At 52.0% G+C, this 17,096-nt stretch overlaps 1 protein-coding gene and 1 pseudogene across 1 annotated transcript; one reads left to right on the forward strand and one right to left on the reverse strand.

Moving 5' to 3' along the window:
* Nucleotides 1-5,420: 5,420 nt before the first annotated feature.
* LOC136302556 (olfactory receptor 14J1-like) lies at nt 5,421-6,353 on the reverse strand. Its single transcript, XM_066206029.1, has one exon. It carries the CDS (start codon nt 6,351-6,353, stop codon nt 5,421-5,423), a length of 933 nt encoding a protein of 310 aa, XP_066062126.1.
* Nucleotides 6,354-13,677: 7,324 nt separating this feature from the next.
* LOC136302451 (uncharacterized) lies at nt 13,678-15,249 on the forward strand (annotated as a pseudogene).
* Nucleotides 15,250-17,096: the final 1,847 nt, after the last annotated feature.

Raw genomic sequence — 17,096 nt, forward strand, 5'->3', positions numbered from 1 at the left:
TTAGGGTCTTTATAATATCCATTCCTGAGGAAGTCTATGCCCAGAATACATGGAGCCTCTGGGTCGGTCACAATCGGAAGTTTCTGCCACTCCTTCCCGGTCAGGCTCACCTCGGCTTCAACCAGAGTCAGTTCCTGTGATCCCCCCGTCACCCCGGCAATGGAAATCGGTTCTGCCCCCACATGTCCCGATGGCATTAGAGTACACTGCGACCCAGTATCTACTAAAGCTTCATATTTTTGTGGCTCTGATGTGCCAGGCCATCGAATCCACACAGTCCAAAAAACCCGATTTTCCCGTGCCTCTTCCTGGCTAGAGGCAGGGCCCCTCTAGCACTGGTTATTATTCCCTTCTTGGACATACATGGTAGAGGTTCCTTCGAGGGAATCTGACACAGCATTCCCACCTCCGTAATACCTGGCAGCTTGCTCATGGGAGGCTGAGGCTACCTTCATTCGAGTGGAACTCCCTCTGTTAGCGTTTCTCTCCTTGAGCTCACGTACCCGTGCTGCCAGGACAGAAGTAGGTTTCCCATGCCACGCTCCCATGTCCTCCCCATGGTCCCGCAGATAAAACCACAGGTCAGCTCGAGGGGTGTACCCTCTCTCTCTCGCTGGGGGATGTTGGGCTCTGATTCTGGGGCCTGTGACTCGCACCGATGCTACATGGGAACTGTTCCTTCTCATCTCCTCTCTCACCTCCTTTATCTCCTCTTTGAGTTCCTTCACCACCGCAGAGACATGAGCCTGCATTGGGCCACTGATCATACTTTCATAATTTCTGAGCTTGTTGGCAACAGAACCCACTGTCTCTCGGTTATCCTCGGCATTAATTGTTGCGATGAATGTGGCGTATTGGGATGGTCCATGAGTTGCCAGATTCCACAACATGTGCCCTGTGCATTTAACCTTGTCGGGGTCATTATCATGCTGTCCGGTCCTCCCAAAAAGTACTTCCAATACTGCCACTTCTCTCAACTGTTGGATTCCTTCCTCAAGGGTCTTCCATCGCATTCTATGGTTGTGCTCTTGCATTCTGTCTCTGTGGACAAATCTCTCTCTCACACTCATTAGAAGTCGTTCCCAAAGGGGAAGGGGCCTTTGCTCTCCTACAAATACCTGATCTATACCTGAGTCCTGGGTCAAGGGTCCCAAATTCCTTGCTTCAGCACTATCCAGTTGCACACCTGTACCCATAAGGTCCCAGACTCGAAGTAGCCAGGCTGTATAAGCCTCACGTCCTCGTCGTGCAATATCTTTTTGCAGATTACGTAGACTTTCATATGTCAGGGACTCAGTGATGATCTCAACCTGTGGCTCTTCTGTGGGCTGTGAGGACCCTCCTTTCTTACCCTTAATATCAGGATCTGACGATTTCACTTTACACTTCCTTGTTTCCACAGGGGCGACTGCTGCTGGCTGTGGCTGCCCTTGTGGTTCAGCTGGAACCTGGACAGTTGTAACATCTGTGGGTTCCACTGCTGCACCATCAGTCTCTGCCTTCTCGGGGCAGGGGGAGGGTTTTTCATGAGCTGGGGAAATGTACTCCCTCAGCATCTGGCCCATCTCATGTATCTCTTTTACCAGAACCTCAACCCAATCCGGGTGGGTCCTTTCTGAGGCAGGCTGTGGGGCAGAGTCAGGCTCTGGGGTATCATCCCTATTCTGTGGGGTAGGTATCAGGGTGGTTATCCAGGTCAATCTTCCCTTATCTCTGAATGCTAAACAGAATACGCATATTAGCAGCACCAGCCATTGTATGATATCATTAGCATTCAGAGAGGATTTAAACCCTTCAAAAACTGGTGGGGCAGACCCAAAGAGATGGGTAAAGGGTTGGGAAAAAGAAACTTCCCCCGGTGTCATTTCCTCACAGTAGGTACCATTGTTAAAGTAACTCCAAAAACACACAGTTAGTGTACGATAGCCCTGAATCCATGTGCCTGCCTTCCAGAGGAAATTAAAAATCCATGAGTTCTTCACCTTATTAAGCCATAAAATAAACTGGATGACAGTCACAGTAGCCTTAGTTATAGGGCCCATGTTTAGATAAGGGCCTGCAAATGGAAGGAATACAGCCACAACCACATGCCACCCAAACCAGGCTAAGTTAGACCACATGATGCAGCCTAATGAGGTTTTTATATCCAACGCACACAAAAGAAAGTACTAGGTTAGTTAAGAACTGCTATTTCTCTTCCCTTTTCTTTTCTCAATGCCCTCAAGCCCCACACTTGGGCACCAAAATCTGTCTTGGTTTAGGAAGACAGGTATCTGCTAGGTAAAATTACAATCAGAGGCTCTTTGGCAAAGATTTGGGAAATAGGAATAGCAGTTCTTTACTAGTATGTAATACAAAGCAAACAAACACAAAAAAAACTCCCCCCCCCACCAAACAACTACAGCATTAATGACGAATGACCACAGTACCAAGAACCTTGAGGGCTTTGTTTCACAAAACCCAGGGCAGTTTGGTTTCGGTGTCCCTGCAGGATCCTCAGAGCACCAAGCTGGAACAGTGGAAAAGTCCCGGGCTGGTAGCTGGGATGGCAGGATGTCCCGGCAGCGCAGGGGGTGCAGGGTCCCGCTGCAGCAAGAGGAGCAGCGCCGAAGGAGCCGAAGGCGAGGCAGAAAGCGGCCCAGCTTCTGCGAGTGGCAGAGAAAAACTCAGGATTCAGGTCGAACCGGTGATAGTAGATTTCCCAGGACTGGATCCCTTTGGCCACAGTGAAACTCCTCCAGCCAGCAACAGCCGTTCTCCGCTCCGCGTGCTTTGCGGCAGCTGAGCTCCTCGAGCAGCGGCAGACACGCGTCTCCCCGAACGCCGCAAGCAGTAAAGCACGCCGCTGCCTCAAGCTTTGTCTTTTACCTGCGTTATCTCCCCCTTCCACCTTTTGTCCACCTCTTTGTTTCAGTTAAGTACTCTCAAGTATCCAACACTTGGTCTCCTTGGTAACTTGTGGGGAAAAAATTCTTTAGAGAAAGAAGGAACAAACCTAACCCCCAACAAGCAGGAACAGCGTGTCCCTTTGTGCCAAAATATGAGCTAGAAAGGAAAATTACTGCCCTGGCTGGGCATAAGGTTTTTGCAAGAACTCAGGGGAAAAAAGAGGGTGCATCACCTTTGGACAGACGGGGAGGAAAATCAGGAAATATTAAAGAATGTTGCTACATCATGCACAAAGAAAATTACAGAGGTGAAAGCTCAATTAAGACTTAAGCAGGTTGCTTCTATAAATGATAATACAAATGATTTTATCAATACATTAATGGCAAAAGGATGGGTAAGGAAAAGCTCCATTCCTTATTGGGGGGATGTGGTTACCAAAAATGAGGAAAAGGTTGAGGTACTTAACCCCTTCTTTGCCTCAGTTTTCAACAATCAGTCAGGTTGTCTTTAGGACAAGTGTTCTCCTGAGCTGGTAGATGGGCACAGAGAGCAGAACAGCCCCCCTGTAATCCAGGAGGAAGCAGCTGCTGACCTGCTGAGCCACTCAGATGCTCACAGGTGTCTCTGGGACCAGATGGGATCCATCCTAGGGGGATGAGGGAGCTGGTGGATGAGCTCCCCAAGCTGCTCTCCATCATTTCTCATCAGTGCTGGCTCCCCAGGGAGGTCCCAGAGGACTGGAGGTGCCAACGTGAGCCCATCCCCAAGAAGGGCTGGCAGGAGGATCTGGGGAACTCCAGGCCTGTCAGCCTGACCTCGGTGCCCAGCAAGGTTATGGAACAGATCACCTTGAGTGCCATCACACGGCACCCACAGGATGGCCGAGGGATCAGACCCAGCCAGTGTGGATTTCAATATTTGCATTGATGGTCTGGATGAGGGGACTGAGTCCACCATCAGCAAATTTGCAGCTGACACCAAGCTGGGTGTGAGTGTGGATCTGCTGGCGGGTAGGAGGGCTCTGCACAGGGCCCTGGACAGAATGGATCCAGAGCCCAAATCCCATAATGGGAGGTTTAACAAGACCAAGGGCCAGGTCTTGCACTTTGGCCACAACAACCCCTGCAGTGCTACAGGCTGGGGACAGAGTGGCTGGACAGTGGCCAGGCAGAAACGGACCTGAGGGGACTGCTGGACAGCAGGCTGGAAAAGAGTCAGCAGTGTGCCCAGGTAGCCAAAAAGGCCAATGGCTCCTGGCCTGGATCAGGAATGGTGTGGCCAGCAGGACCAGGGCAGTGATTCTTCCCCTGTACTTGGCACTGGTGACTCAGCACTTCGAGTGCTGTGTCCAGTTCTGGGCCCCCAATTTAGGAAGGACATTGAAAGGCTGGAGCGTGTCCACAGAACGACAACAAGGCTGGTGAAGGGTCTGGAACACAACTCCTATGAGGAATGGCTGAAGGGTCTGGGCATTTTATCGTGGAGGAGAGAAGGATCAGGGGAGACAAGGTGGTGTCAGGGCACAGGTTGGACTTGATGATCTCCAAAGTCTTTTCCAACCTTGCTGATTGTGTGATTCTCTGAAACCACCTTTGAAGCAGTTGCAGGATGAGCCCTGGGCCTCTTCTTCAGAAGGTCCAGGAGCCCAGGTCCCTCAGCTTCCCCACACAGCCAAGGGAGGCTCCCATGGTGGGATGCTGTTTGCCCCCACCCTGTCCACAGCCATCCTAGGGCTGCTCACGGGGCTTTTCTCTGCTCAGCTTTGGCCTGGGCGTGTTCTGGAGAGAGCCTGGGCAAGGAGCCTGGAGCCCCCAGGCCCTGCCCTGAGGCGTCAGCGCTGCCCCAGCGCTGCCCATGGCCTGTCCCTGCTGCAGCCCCGGCACTGCCACCCCCAGCCCTGTGCCCAATTCCCGAGAGCACTCAGGCCCTACAGCAACACCAGGGCCAGGACGGCAGCGGGGCAGGGCCACGGGAGCAGCACTGGCAACACCAAGGGCTGCTGCTCCTGGGCACAGCTGCTGTGCCTGCCCTGATCTGCCCCCAGCTCTGCACACAGACATTGCTGCTGCAGCTCCAGAGAAGGGAAAAAACCTCGGGATCTCCAGTGAAAACTCTCCTGGGAGATGCTTTAGTTCCTTTAAAAGCCACTGAGAGCGCAGTTCTTCACTGACACAGTCTGTGGGCACAGCTGCTCTGCCTGCCCTGATCTGCCCCCAGCTCTGCACACAGACATTGCTGCTGCAGCTCCAGAGAAGGGAAAAAACCTCGGGATCTCCAGTGAAAACTCTCCTGGGAGATGCTTTAGTTCCTTTAAAAGCCACTGAGAGCGCAGTTCTTCACTGACACAGTCTGTGGCCACAGAAAACTTAGAGAGAAAGAAGAGAAGAAAGGACACAATGAACATCATTGCTTTGTGAACATCACTGAAAACTAAAACAAAGGAAAAAAACTGACAATCAAACCAACACTATCAAAGATGACAGAATCATTACAAGTTTATTACAAGTGATTTGCAGAAACTGGCCAGCAGTTTAATGTTTCTGAAATCGTCCAGTGATCAGAGTCCACACTGCAGCCTTGAGCTTCTGGTTCCTCAGGCTGTAGATGAGGGGGTTCAGGGCTGGAGGCACCACAGAGTACAGAACTGACAATGCCAGATCCAGGGATGGGGCGGAGACTGACAGTGGCTTCAAGTGGGCAAAGGCTACAGTGCTGACAAACAAGGAGACCACAGCCAGGTGAGGGAGGCAGGTGGAAAAGGCTTTGTGCCGTCCCTGCTCAGAGGCAATCCTCAGCACGGCCCTGAAGATCTGCACATAAGAGAAAACAATGAACACAAAACAGCCAAGTCCTAATGAGGTAGTGAAAACAGAAACCCCAAATTCCCTGAGGTAGGATTTGGAGCAGGAGAGCTTGAGGATCTGTGGGATTTCACAGAAGAACTGGCCCAGGACATTGCCATGGCACAGGGGCAGGGAAAATGTATTGGCTGTGTACAGCAGAGCACAGAGAAAGGCACTGGCCCAGGCAGCTGCTGCCATGTGGGCACAAGCTCTGCTGCCCAGGAGGGTCCCGTAGTGCAGGGGTTTGCAGATGGACACGTAGCGGTCATAGCACATGATGGTCAGGAGGGAATACTCTGCTGAAATGAAAAACACAAACAGAAAGAGCTGTGCAGCACATCCTGCATAGGAGATGGTCCTGGTGTCCCAGAGGGAATTGTGCATGGCTTTGGGGACAGTGGTGCAGACGGAGCCCAGGTCGGCGAGGGCCAGGTTGAGCAGGAAGAAGAACATGGGGCTGTGCAGGTGGTGGCCACAGGCTACGGCGCTGATGACGAGGCCGTTGCCCAGGAGGGCAGCCAGGGAGATGCCCAGGAAGAGGCAGAAGTGCAGGAGCTGCAGCTGCCGCGTGTCTGCCAATGCCAGCAGGAGGAAGTGGCTGATGGAGCTGCTGTTGGACATTTCTTCATTTTGTGCATCGTGGGCTGTTGAAAGAACATTGACCAGTTGGGACAGATTTCCTTGAGTCAATCCTATGCTGATTTATTAGGAATCCGTTTAAAACTATTTCTGTTGTTTTGGAGGAAATTCAGTAATTTTTTGAGTTGATCTTTGTGCTTCTGAGTTACTGCCTCATTTTCAGCATCACTCTTAACCTGAACCCTGGGGAGCCCAGAGGGAAAAGAGAGCTCCCTGTGCCCTAGTGCAGTCAGACCTGCTGGTCCCCACACAGGTGCCCTTTGTTCATTTCACCTCCCTCTCTTTCAGGATGGACACACTTAAAACACGCTCGGAAAACAAAGTGGACTTTTTGAAGACTTCCGTTTCAAAATTAATTTCTCTAAACTCTTCTCTCTTTCCATGTGCAGCTAGACAGGGACAGATTCCAAGGGCTGGTCTCTCTCTGCTGCATGGAGTTGTGCCTACTGGGAGCTGTTTCTCTGTATCCAAGACTTGTCCCTGTCAGTGCTCCCAGAGCCCAGCCCAGCCCTGGGGGCTGAGCTCTGCCCTGCACACCACTCCCAGCCCAGGCCACTGCCCAGGGGCATCTCCCTGGCAGCAGGGCCTTAAGGGCAGCTCAGACCAACAGAGATGCTGCAAGCCAAGGTGCTGCTGCTGCTGTCTGTAGGTAGAGGAGGGTGAGGAGGCACTTTCTGAGGGAGATCTGAGACAGATCTGCTGATGCCCAGGGTGACAGTGCAGGAGTCTCAGTGACGCAGACAACCCTGACAGCCCCTTTCCCTTTCCTTTATGTGAAAACTGAGAGCAGTCCTGGCCATGCAGCACCATCTCCACAGCAGGAGGAATCTGCCCTGATGGAGTCGCTCCTTCCACCTCCAGCTTCTCCCCACAGTCCATGGGAGCTCCCAGGCAGGCTGAGAGCTGCCCTTGGCAGGTGACAGATCCCCCAGCCTGGCCAAGAGCCCTCAGGGCTGCAGCACCTGCTCTGCACGACAGCCCTGGGCACCCTGGCTGCAGCCCCAGCTTCAGCCCCTGCAGCCGTCCCTGGCAGCAGGAGCCATCCTGCCCTGTCCCTCTGACGGTGCCCAGGGCAGCCCCGCTCTGGAGCACATCCTCCCCCAAAGCAGAAAGGGCAGCAGAGCCATCCTTACAGTGCTGTCAGTCCTGTCCTGGGTCAGCTTTAGGAGATTCCTGCAGCCAGAGACTTACTGCATCCAAAGTGGTGAAGATTTCTCCATGAAGAAGCTCAGAATTTTCAAGAGTCATGAAGATTTGTCCATGAGTAATCTCAGAATTGTCCTTCGAGTTTCTTTAGGTGTCTGTCTGCTTCACAGCTCTCAGGTACCTGCTGGCAGTGCCCTCAGCCCTGCTGGGCTAGGAGAGGAGCTGCTCCTGAGGAGAAATGTCTTTTTGAAGGTCTCCTTGATTGCTAAGAGTTGCCTCTGTGCCGGCAGCCCAGCCCAGCTCAGCAGCACAGACACAGTAGAAGGACTTTAATGAGCCTCTTGGGAATTTGATGTTGTTTACATCAGACTCAGTTCCTCAGAGAGTGGTTAAAAAACATTTCAAGAACTCAAAATAAGACTAAAAACTCCAAACTTTTTTGAAGTTTAATAAGTCCCACTGAGAAAGTGCTATCAGTTAGATCAGGAAACTAGAGGCAGTGATGACAGGTGGGGACAAACAAGGCAAAGGTGTCTCTGATGTTGAGCAAACCTGCATGTGTTTCAAAATTGCAAAGGGCCAAGGCCTGAGCCCCAGCCCCTGCCAAGGCACATCCTGTCCCTCCCTCAGTGCTCAGGGCTCTTCCCGGCCCACTGGGATGTGGGGATGTGCAATGCCAAGGGCAGCACCATGGGGCGGCCCCTGCCAGGCTGCTGAGCAGGGACAAGGAGGCAATGAGGCCCCAGGCCTGCAAGGGTCACTTGTCTCCTCCTCATGGCTCAGGCCCAGGCCCAGCAGCCATGGCCAAAGTGCTGCAGGAGTTGGCTCTGTCAGGGCCTTGCAGCTGCTGCCCATCCCTGTGCCCTGTGCAGCCCAGGCTGTCCCACGGTGTCCGTGCCCTGCGCCTGTGTCCCTGCAGGCTGTCGTCATCCCCCGGCTGCCCCACCTGGCTGGGCCCTTCCTTTGCTGACAGCTCTGTGTCCTGCCTGCCTCTGCCTGGCCACACAGAACCTTGGGCTTGAATCCAGGAGGCTTAATTCAACTTTTCCTGTGCCTGTGAGGTTTTAGCACAGGAACAAGGAATGCAGGGCCTGCTCTCCCTGCCAGGACAGTTGTAAAACAAGTAGAAGACATCTGGCTCAAGAGTGCAGGGATAGAAGAAACAAGGAGTAAATCTGGGAACTTGGGGTGGGTTTTATGATAATGGGTAAATTGTAATTCACATGTAGCAACTGTATATAAGAAACACTTTTAGAATCTCATGTCCATGTAAGATTATGAGTTACCCCACTTTAGACCTCGAGGCTGCATAAGTGATGCCCTCTTAATTGCAAATTAGTGTTAAGGAGTTTTATTCTGATATTTATGTAAATTGGGTTACAGAGGGGCCTCACAGAACCAAGGACTCTACTGTGACACCTTGGAACCTCATGGAACCAAAATCCTTTTTGACACAGCTGAGCCACATGGAACCAATGGCCCATTGGGATATTGCAGATCCAAGGAGACCATGGTCACACTCTGCAACCTCATGGAATCAAAAGTACATTGGTACAGAGAAAGGCTTCATGGAACCAAGAGTCCATTGTGACACAGCAGGGCCTTGTTGGAACAATGGAACAATTGCTGATAGTGCGGAAACTCATAGAACTAAGGGGCCACTGTGTCATTGTGCAGCTCCATGGAACCAAGGAAACCATTTGGGCACTGCAAGGCCTCATGGAAGCAAGGGACCATTGTGACACTATGGGGCTCCACAGAAACCAGAGGGCAATGGGACACAGCGGGGCCTGATGGAACCAAGGATCCAATATGACACCACCATTGCTACACTGTGAGGCCCCATGGATCCAAGGCAACAGGGAACAGGTCTCGTTGACTTGGCCTGACTAAATTGACCTTGGCATGTTGGGGGTCCCTTCTCATGTGCCCATGAAACACTGAGGCTCTGTGCTTTCCTTCCTGTGGGAATGTACTGCCCTTCTCATGCAGGTGCTTATGGCTGAAATAAGGATTCTGCCCCTAAAATTCCATATATCCAAGGTACAGAATCCAAGATATTTATTCCATTGTTCCCAGATGAAAGCTGCCAGGACAGAGAGACCTGGCTGGCCATGGCCTCTGGTGGCTGCCGTTCATCAGCCCCTGAAGCACTGGGGCTCTGTGCTTTCCTTCCAGTGGAGACTATGGTGACACTCCAGGGCCTCATGGATCACAGGGACCATTGTTACACTGAGAGAAATCATGGGACCAAGGGGATCATTGTGGCACTGCTGGGCTCCATGGGATCAAGGGGCCACTGTGCAGCAGCAGGGCTTTGTGGAACCAAGAGGCCGTTGTTGCATTACAGGGCCTGGTGGAACCAAAGGTGAACCATTGTGATCCTGCAGGGCACTGTGGATCCATGGAGACCATTGTGACATTGCAAGGCCACATGGAATCATGGAGACCATGGTGACACTGCAGGGCCCCACAGAACCGACTGTGACCCTGCTGGGCCTCATGGCAGCAAGGGGCCAATGTGACACCTCAGAAGCAAGAAGAACATTGTGACACTACAGGGCCTCATGGAACCAAGGGAACATGGAACAGATCTGGCTGGTTTGGCCTCCCAAGGGCCACCTGACAGGTCCAGCTGATTTTGTAATGCTGAGGGCTGCCTCTCATCAGTGCCTCTGGAGTATAGTGCCTCAGTGCTTTTCATCCTATGGAAAAGAACCATCTGTCTATCGAGGTGGCCAGAGGCAAAATTGATACTCCCCCTGAAAAATGCCCTATATGCAAGGGTTGTTCGAGAAAAAAGCTGCCAGGACAGAGAGCCCTGGCTGGCCTTGGCCTCTGGTGGTCACCTCTCATCTCAAGGAGGTTCTGAGGAAAGTATTTGAACAGGTTGGACTACTGGAGCATCACTGAGTCTCTCATCCTCCAGCACTAGGGCTGATCTGGAGCCTGATCTCCCTCTCCACCCCTCAGCAGCTGCTGAGCCTTTCAAGGGGGTCAGGGCTGTGGGGTGAGTGCACCCAATGCTGGAGCAGCCCAAAGCAGGCACTGCCATGCGGTTTACCCAGATTTGGCTGGGCTGGGTTGAGGGCAGGGGAGGTGGGCAGAGCTGGGCAGAAGCTGGGCTGAACTGGGAAGTGTCCAGGAGATAAAATCCACCCATGTCAGCTGAGCTGAGTGACTCTGCAGGGCCAGGACTCACGTTCCAGCAGGTGTGTGGTGCTGTGCCAGTCCCCTGGCAGGGATCCCACACTGACAGGTGCAGCACTGAGGAGGTTGGTCTGTGGCCTTGGTGGCATGGCCAGTGTGAGAAGGTGCCCCAGGGCTTTGACCATCCCTCCAGCCTCTTCCATCAGCCACTGACACACCTGGGCACTCACCCCAGTTTATTGGTCTATTTGTTCTGTGGTGATCTCCTTCTTCTTGCTGATTTCAGCACTGGTGTAGGGGCAGCATCAGCCCTGCCAAGGCTCCCTCCTCACCCCGCACTTGGCAGTCTTCAGGGCAGGGCTCTCTGTGAACCCTGGCATGGGATGTGGGTGTTGGAACTGGACACTGAGGTCTGCTGTGGACACTCTGGTGGCGAACATTTGCCCACCCAAAACACACCCTGTGCTGTGCTGTGCCGTGTCTGCTGAGGGGGATGTGGGGCCTGTGCTGGGCAGGGGAGCTGTGCTGCCTCAGGGACAAATGACAGGGATGAGCCACAATACAACAACCAGGAGGTGGAAGTGAGGACAAGCTATGGCGGAGGAATTCAAAGATCTGACCTGAGCATGTGTTCATGTGTTTAGGAAAGCCAAAGCTCAGCTGGAGCTGATGGAGGCTGCAGGCAACATCCAGAGCAAGGTTAATTCTGCTGCTGTATTTGCAGGAAATGGCTGCAAAAGGAACATGTCAACCTGCTGCTAAATGAGAGCAGGAGGGGCAAATCTAGGGACACCTTCCACTGGACCAGATTGCTCCATGCAACCTGGCCTTGAACACGGCCAGAGGTGGGGAGTCTGCAGCCTCTCTGGGTAACCTGTGCCAGGGCCTCACCACCCTCACTGGGAAGAATTTCTTCCCGGTATCCTATCCTAACCTGCCCTCCTTCCCCTCATGGCCATTCCCTGTTGTCCTGTCACTCTGAAGGCCATTCCCTCTTTTCCTGTCACTTTGTTCAAAGTCCCTCTCCAGCTCTCTCAAAGCCCCTTTAGGTGCTGGAATGGACTCCAATGTCTCCCTGGAGCCTTCTCACACCCAGGCTGAACAGCTCCAGCTCTCTCAGCCTGGCTCCAGAGCAGTTCCAGCCTTGCAAATGTCCATTGTGACACTGCAGGGCTTCCTGTAACCAAGGGTGCATTGTCACACTGTGGAACCAAGGAGACCCTTATGACACTGGGGTCCCCACGGAAACAAGGGGCCACTGTGACACTTTGGGGCCTCAAGGAACCATAAGTGTCCTTTGCGATACTGCGGAACCAAGGGGCCATTGTGACACTCTGGGGCCCCATCGAAGCAATGGGACATTGTGACACTTCAGGCCCTCATGGAACCAAGGAGAGCAGTGTGGCACTACAAGGGCTCATGGAATAAAGGAACCCTTGTGACACAGGGGAGGCCAAGGAAACCAAGTGGTCCATTGTGACATTGAGGGGCCTCCGAGAACCAAGGGGCCATTATGACACTTTTGGGTGTTATGAAAGCAAAGGGGATCCTTGTGGCACTGTGGGGTCTTGTGTAACCAAGGGTCTGTGTGGCACAGCAGGGCCTCATGGAACCAAGGCCATTTCAAAACTGCTGAGCCAAGTAGACCATTGGGACACTGTGGGGCCTGATTGAACTGATGAGAATATGGTGACACAGTGAGACTTTATGGCAACAAGGATCCATTGTGACACTTTGGGGTCTCCTTTAACCAGGAGTCCAATTGTGACACTGCAGAGCCAAGGAGATCATTGTGATCCTACAAGGTCTCATGGAACCAAGTGGCCATTGTGTCACTTTGGGGCCCCATTGGACCAAGGCCACCATTGTGACACTGTAGGGCATCATGGAACCAAAGGGCCCTTGTGACACTGCAGAGCCCCATGTGTAAGAGACAGTCCAAAGATCCCTCATCTGCCTCACGACCATCGTCAAGGACAGAGACTGAAACCCCTAAAAGGGACTTTAAAATCTCAGCACAGGAGTTCTGGCTTGGCTGAGGTGGGATGTTGACCAAGTGCTGCCTGCCAGTGTGTTTGATGGAAAAAAACCCAGCACGCATTTCTATCGGAACATCAGAACCTGAGCAGAAACAATGGGCAAGTCACGGTGAAGTGACTGCGCCTGCTGGCTTGTACTGGTTGACACTGTACCTGCTGACGGCTGACTTGTTCTGAGTTCTCAAAACGAACACACTGTAATGATTTCCCCCACCTGTTTGGCACACTGCCTGTGGCTTCGGAGAGGACTATAAGGACCCCTGAGTTAACCACAGACTTTGAGATCTCCCCACAGAAGAAGACGGATCTATTGGCCAGACCACGAGGATTTCGTCTCTCCGTTGGTAGCTATAACTCACCCCCTCTTTCTCTTTTCTCGCTATCCTTTATTTCCCTTCAAATCTCCACTATTGCATTTGTTGGCACTAAATAAAGGTGCATTTTTGATTGAGTAAACTGAGTTGTCCCCTGCTGTGTCTTTTGCGCCTTGAGATCCTTAAAACAAACCCTCAGGTTCCCTGCATATATTTGCGGACCCTGGCATTAAATTGGCGTCACGAACAGGACCTTGATGGACAGAGGGGTTGCGGGTTTTATATAGTTTCTAACGGGAAGGACCCTCGTCTCAGCCGCACCTAGCACACCAATTCGGTGAGCGCTGTTAGAAAGCAAGGGGGGCGAGGGAAAATTCCCACAAACTCTATATGCCCAGGCAAATAGCACTCCCTGTCATCAGGATTTCACAAAAAGATCTCATTGTGCAAAAGATGGGACTGTAGTTAGGTTTTTTTGTGTGTTTTGGGCTGCTTGGTGTAGTTGAGGAGACAAGTATTTGTAACTAAGGTGAACCTCCCAGGCAGTTTTGGTCTCCTCTCCCATTCCAGGGAAGTGAAGGGAAACACAGTTGTAGCTGCGCTTTTGGTGTAACTTTAAGAATACCTCCCTGAGAGTGGTTTTGGTCCCTTCACAAAATGACTGAAAAAGATAAGAATGCATTTTATGCTTTGTTAGCGAAACATGGCGCTAGACCTTCTCCAGATGGAGAAAGGTGGGCACAGAATAATTGGTTTAACTTTGAAAACATAGTAAATAGAATATATTCTTTACAACATGATGCTAGATATAAACTGGGCAGAAATAAAACCATTCTTTGCTCAGTTTTGGGGGCCTGTCTCTCGGCAGCCATAGAAACCCATTTTAAACGGGTAAGTGAAGAAAAAGCAGTGATAGAATCCCTGCAAAATTTGGTAGAAGCTTTGCAAACACAATTAGAACAGGAAAGAAAGAATTATTTGCTGCAGACTTCCCTTGCAGAAGGGCGAAGTAAAAACTTAAAATCTGCAGATTCACCCACAGAAATAGAAAGAAAGGAGACATGCAACATTAAACAAATCTACCCTCAGAAAGAATTAGAACACATGCAAAATTGTGGGGAACACTGTTGCTCCAACTTGAGACCTCTCATCAAAACAGAATATAATTCTATAAATGAAGAGGATCATGATCCCCACATACCCACCAAAGAAATACCATACACGGCCACTGAATTAGCTAAATTAAAGAAAGAATACTCCCGCCTCCCAAGTGAATCAGAGACGGAGTATGTTTTTAGAGTCTCACTCACTGGGGGTGACCAAATTCAATTAAGTGAACAAGAAGCAAGTGACTATTGGGGACATGGAGTTTTCTTAACAACAGGTAATACACGTGCTCCATGGTCCCTGACACAGCGTGCAGCTTACTGGGCAGGGGGGTTAAATCCCCTAGAGAGGGGTGACCCTCTGGCAATAGTCGGCACTCCAGACCAACTCCTAGAAAACATACACAAAGCTGCATGCTTGCAAATGATACATGAAAGGAAATTAATCTCTGGCTATGAGTCATCAATGCAACAGCCTGCCAAACCTGAGATCATGACCCCCCTAATTCGAGGTTTGCCAGAGTCTCTTAAACCAACAGCAATTCTTCTTCAATAAACAAGAGCATCTATCTCTCTGGCAGATAGACTTGAAAGATTTCTTGGCCATACAAGAGATCAAACTAGTTCCACTGACTCCACTGACTCCTCACCTTTTACAACTCCTAGCACACAATATAACAGCAGTCATAAACTTTGGACATGGAGTGAGGTAGCAGAGGAGTTAATAAGTCACAGTAGAAAATATGGACCAGTGAAGTACTCAGAGGACAAACAAGAAAAACCCAGAGGAGTCAGACACAGTGCCTCTCCTAATGAAAAATCAGAAAAGGGAAAACAAATTTCCAACTGGCAGCAACGGTGGTGGCTAGGACTGAAAAGGGGAGTGCCACGAGAAGTAATGGATAAATTGCCATATGATAAATTGGCTAAAATAATTTCGAATTGGCTCTGTCCCAAACATATTGTATTGGAACCATCAAACCGACAACCCAGCGCACCTCCTCTCCGCAAAGACGACAGCCCATCCTCCACTAACTTGGAAATCCAAGCAACTTTTGGACAAAGATCTGCAGAACTAAGGTCTTCTGCTGGATTTGGAGAACCAGCGTCCCAAGAACAGTAGCAGGAGCCAGTGAAGAGAACATCGCTCAGTGTCACTCCAGGCACGGCTGATGCCGGGCACAGCTCAGCCTGTGGGGAGCTCCCATAGCTCCTGCCTTCTCCCTCCCTGCTGACAGCTCCCTCCCTCCAGCCCTCAGACCCTGCCCATCCCCCCTTATTCCCTCCCAGCTCATCCCTTTGCTTCGCCTTCCATTAATAAACACTTTGGCTTCTTCACTTTACCTGCGTCTCTGTGGAGCTGAAGTGGCGTAAAAACCTGAGCCCTGGCACACACAGGCCCCTGCTGCCGTCCTCTTCCGCGCCGTGTTTTGTGCAGAGACACAGAGGAGCGAGGCCGTGTCAGGCTGGAAAGGTGCCTGTGCTGAAGGTCCAGTTCCACAACACTGTGGAGTTTAAGGTCCTACTGAGCAGCCTGAAGCTCCTGGATTTTGGAAGAGCCAACCTGAGTATGCTCTGAACCCAGCTGTGAGGGATTCCATGGCAAGCATCTACAGGAGGCAAAGAAGCTTGGAATGCTGGAAGCTTTCAAGAATAGCTTCCTAAAAGCACAGAAGTGCTCCATCCCTGCACAGGGTCAGGGAGAGGGCAGAAGCAGAGACCATCAGGCCTTAACAGGGAGATTTGGGTGTGCCTAAGGGCAAGTGAAGCAGCAGCAGCACGGTGGCCGAGACTCGGACGCGTGACCGAGCCAATGACCCGAGCGCTGTCAGGCAGTGCCGGGATCCCGGCTGCGGTTCTGGTCCCTAGAGCTGAGGAATCGCAGCCCCTGCCTCAGAGCCTGTCAGAAAGCCAAGCAAGTGAGAGCAGAGGGAGGGCAGCCTTCCAGTCTCTCCTGGGCATGGCCACAAAGCAGCCCCTGCTTCTCCTTCCTCCGCCTGTGTTTGGGGTGTGCTGATGGCAGTGCCAGCCAGGTTGTGCTCTGTGTTCCAAAGGCTGTGGAGAGCGGGCATGAAAAGTGCTGGGTGCACAGTGGAGAGTCCTGGAAGGTGCTGGCAAGAGCGTCCTGCGGGAACAGGGCTCTGGTCTCTGGCCGGGAAGAGCCTGGTTTTGCTGCTGTGAGCGCAGGCAGGCGTTGAGGCAGGTGAAGAGGCAGCGGGCAGCTTGTGTTTGTAGAGAGCCTGGGGCTGCATGTGCGAACCTCCACCTGGAATCACACTGGGGGAAATCCCGGCTAGAGCTGGAGCGCCTGTCCAAAAAGCACCAGAAGGAATTCAGCCTTGCCAGGGTTTCTTAAGAGTGTGTTGGTGTACCCCAGGAAAGGTACACATTTGGGGAAATGCCTCTGGGGAAAAGGGGCTTGCTGCGGAAGGAAAGCGCTTTCCTAGGAGCTCCCAGCGCTGTAGGAGCAACTGTCCCCCTTTGGCTCTCTGTGGTCCTTTCAGTCCTTGAGGCCCATTGCACTCGGCAGATGGACAAGGGAAAGGAGCATGCTGTGAAGAGAAGGTTTGGAATCCACCTGGACCTGCAGAGACCAAGGCCAGCACCTGCAGCAGGGTGTGTTCCCCCCCGTTTGGACACAGGTGTGAGCAGGAGCATCTCTGTCCAGCTGCCAGCCCCAAAGCTGTCTTTGAGAGCTGTGAATTCAAAGGCCTTCGCGCAAACACCTCTCACATCTTACCTGTCTGCTGTGTTTCAACTCTTGGCAATATGCATTTGCCTCTTGCTTGCTGGAAGCTGCTGCGGCCCAGAGGGCCGGCACCGAGTTGGGCTTTGTGGGCCAGGCGGCATGGAGAGTCTTGGCTGATCTTGGGGTGTCCGTGGCCTCAGAAAAGGCTTGGAAAGTTTGCCTCCCAAGGCGCCCTGCTCACTGGCTCTTCCTGTGCATATTGGAGAGAACAAGGCAGGCAT

The sequence above is a fragment of the Chamaea fasciata genome, unplaced genomic scaffold (assembly GCF_029207755.1).
Source record: "Chamaea fasciata isolate MVZ Bird 193981 ecotype frontalis unplaced genomic scaffold, bChaFas1.0.hap1 SCAF_29, whole genome shotgun sequence".
NCBI classification, from domain to species: Eukaryota; Metazoa; Chordata; class Aves; order Passeriformes; family Sylviidae; genus Chamaea; species Chamaea fasciata.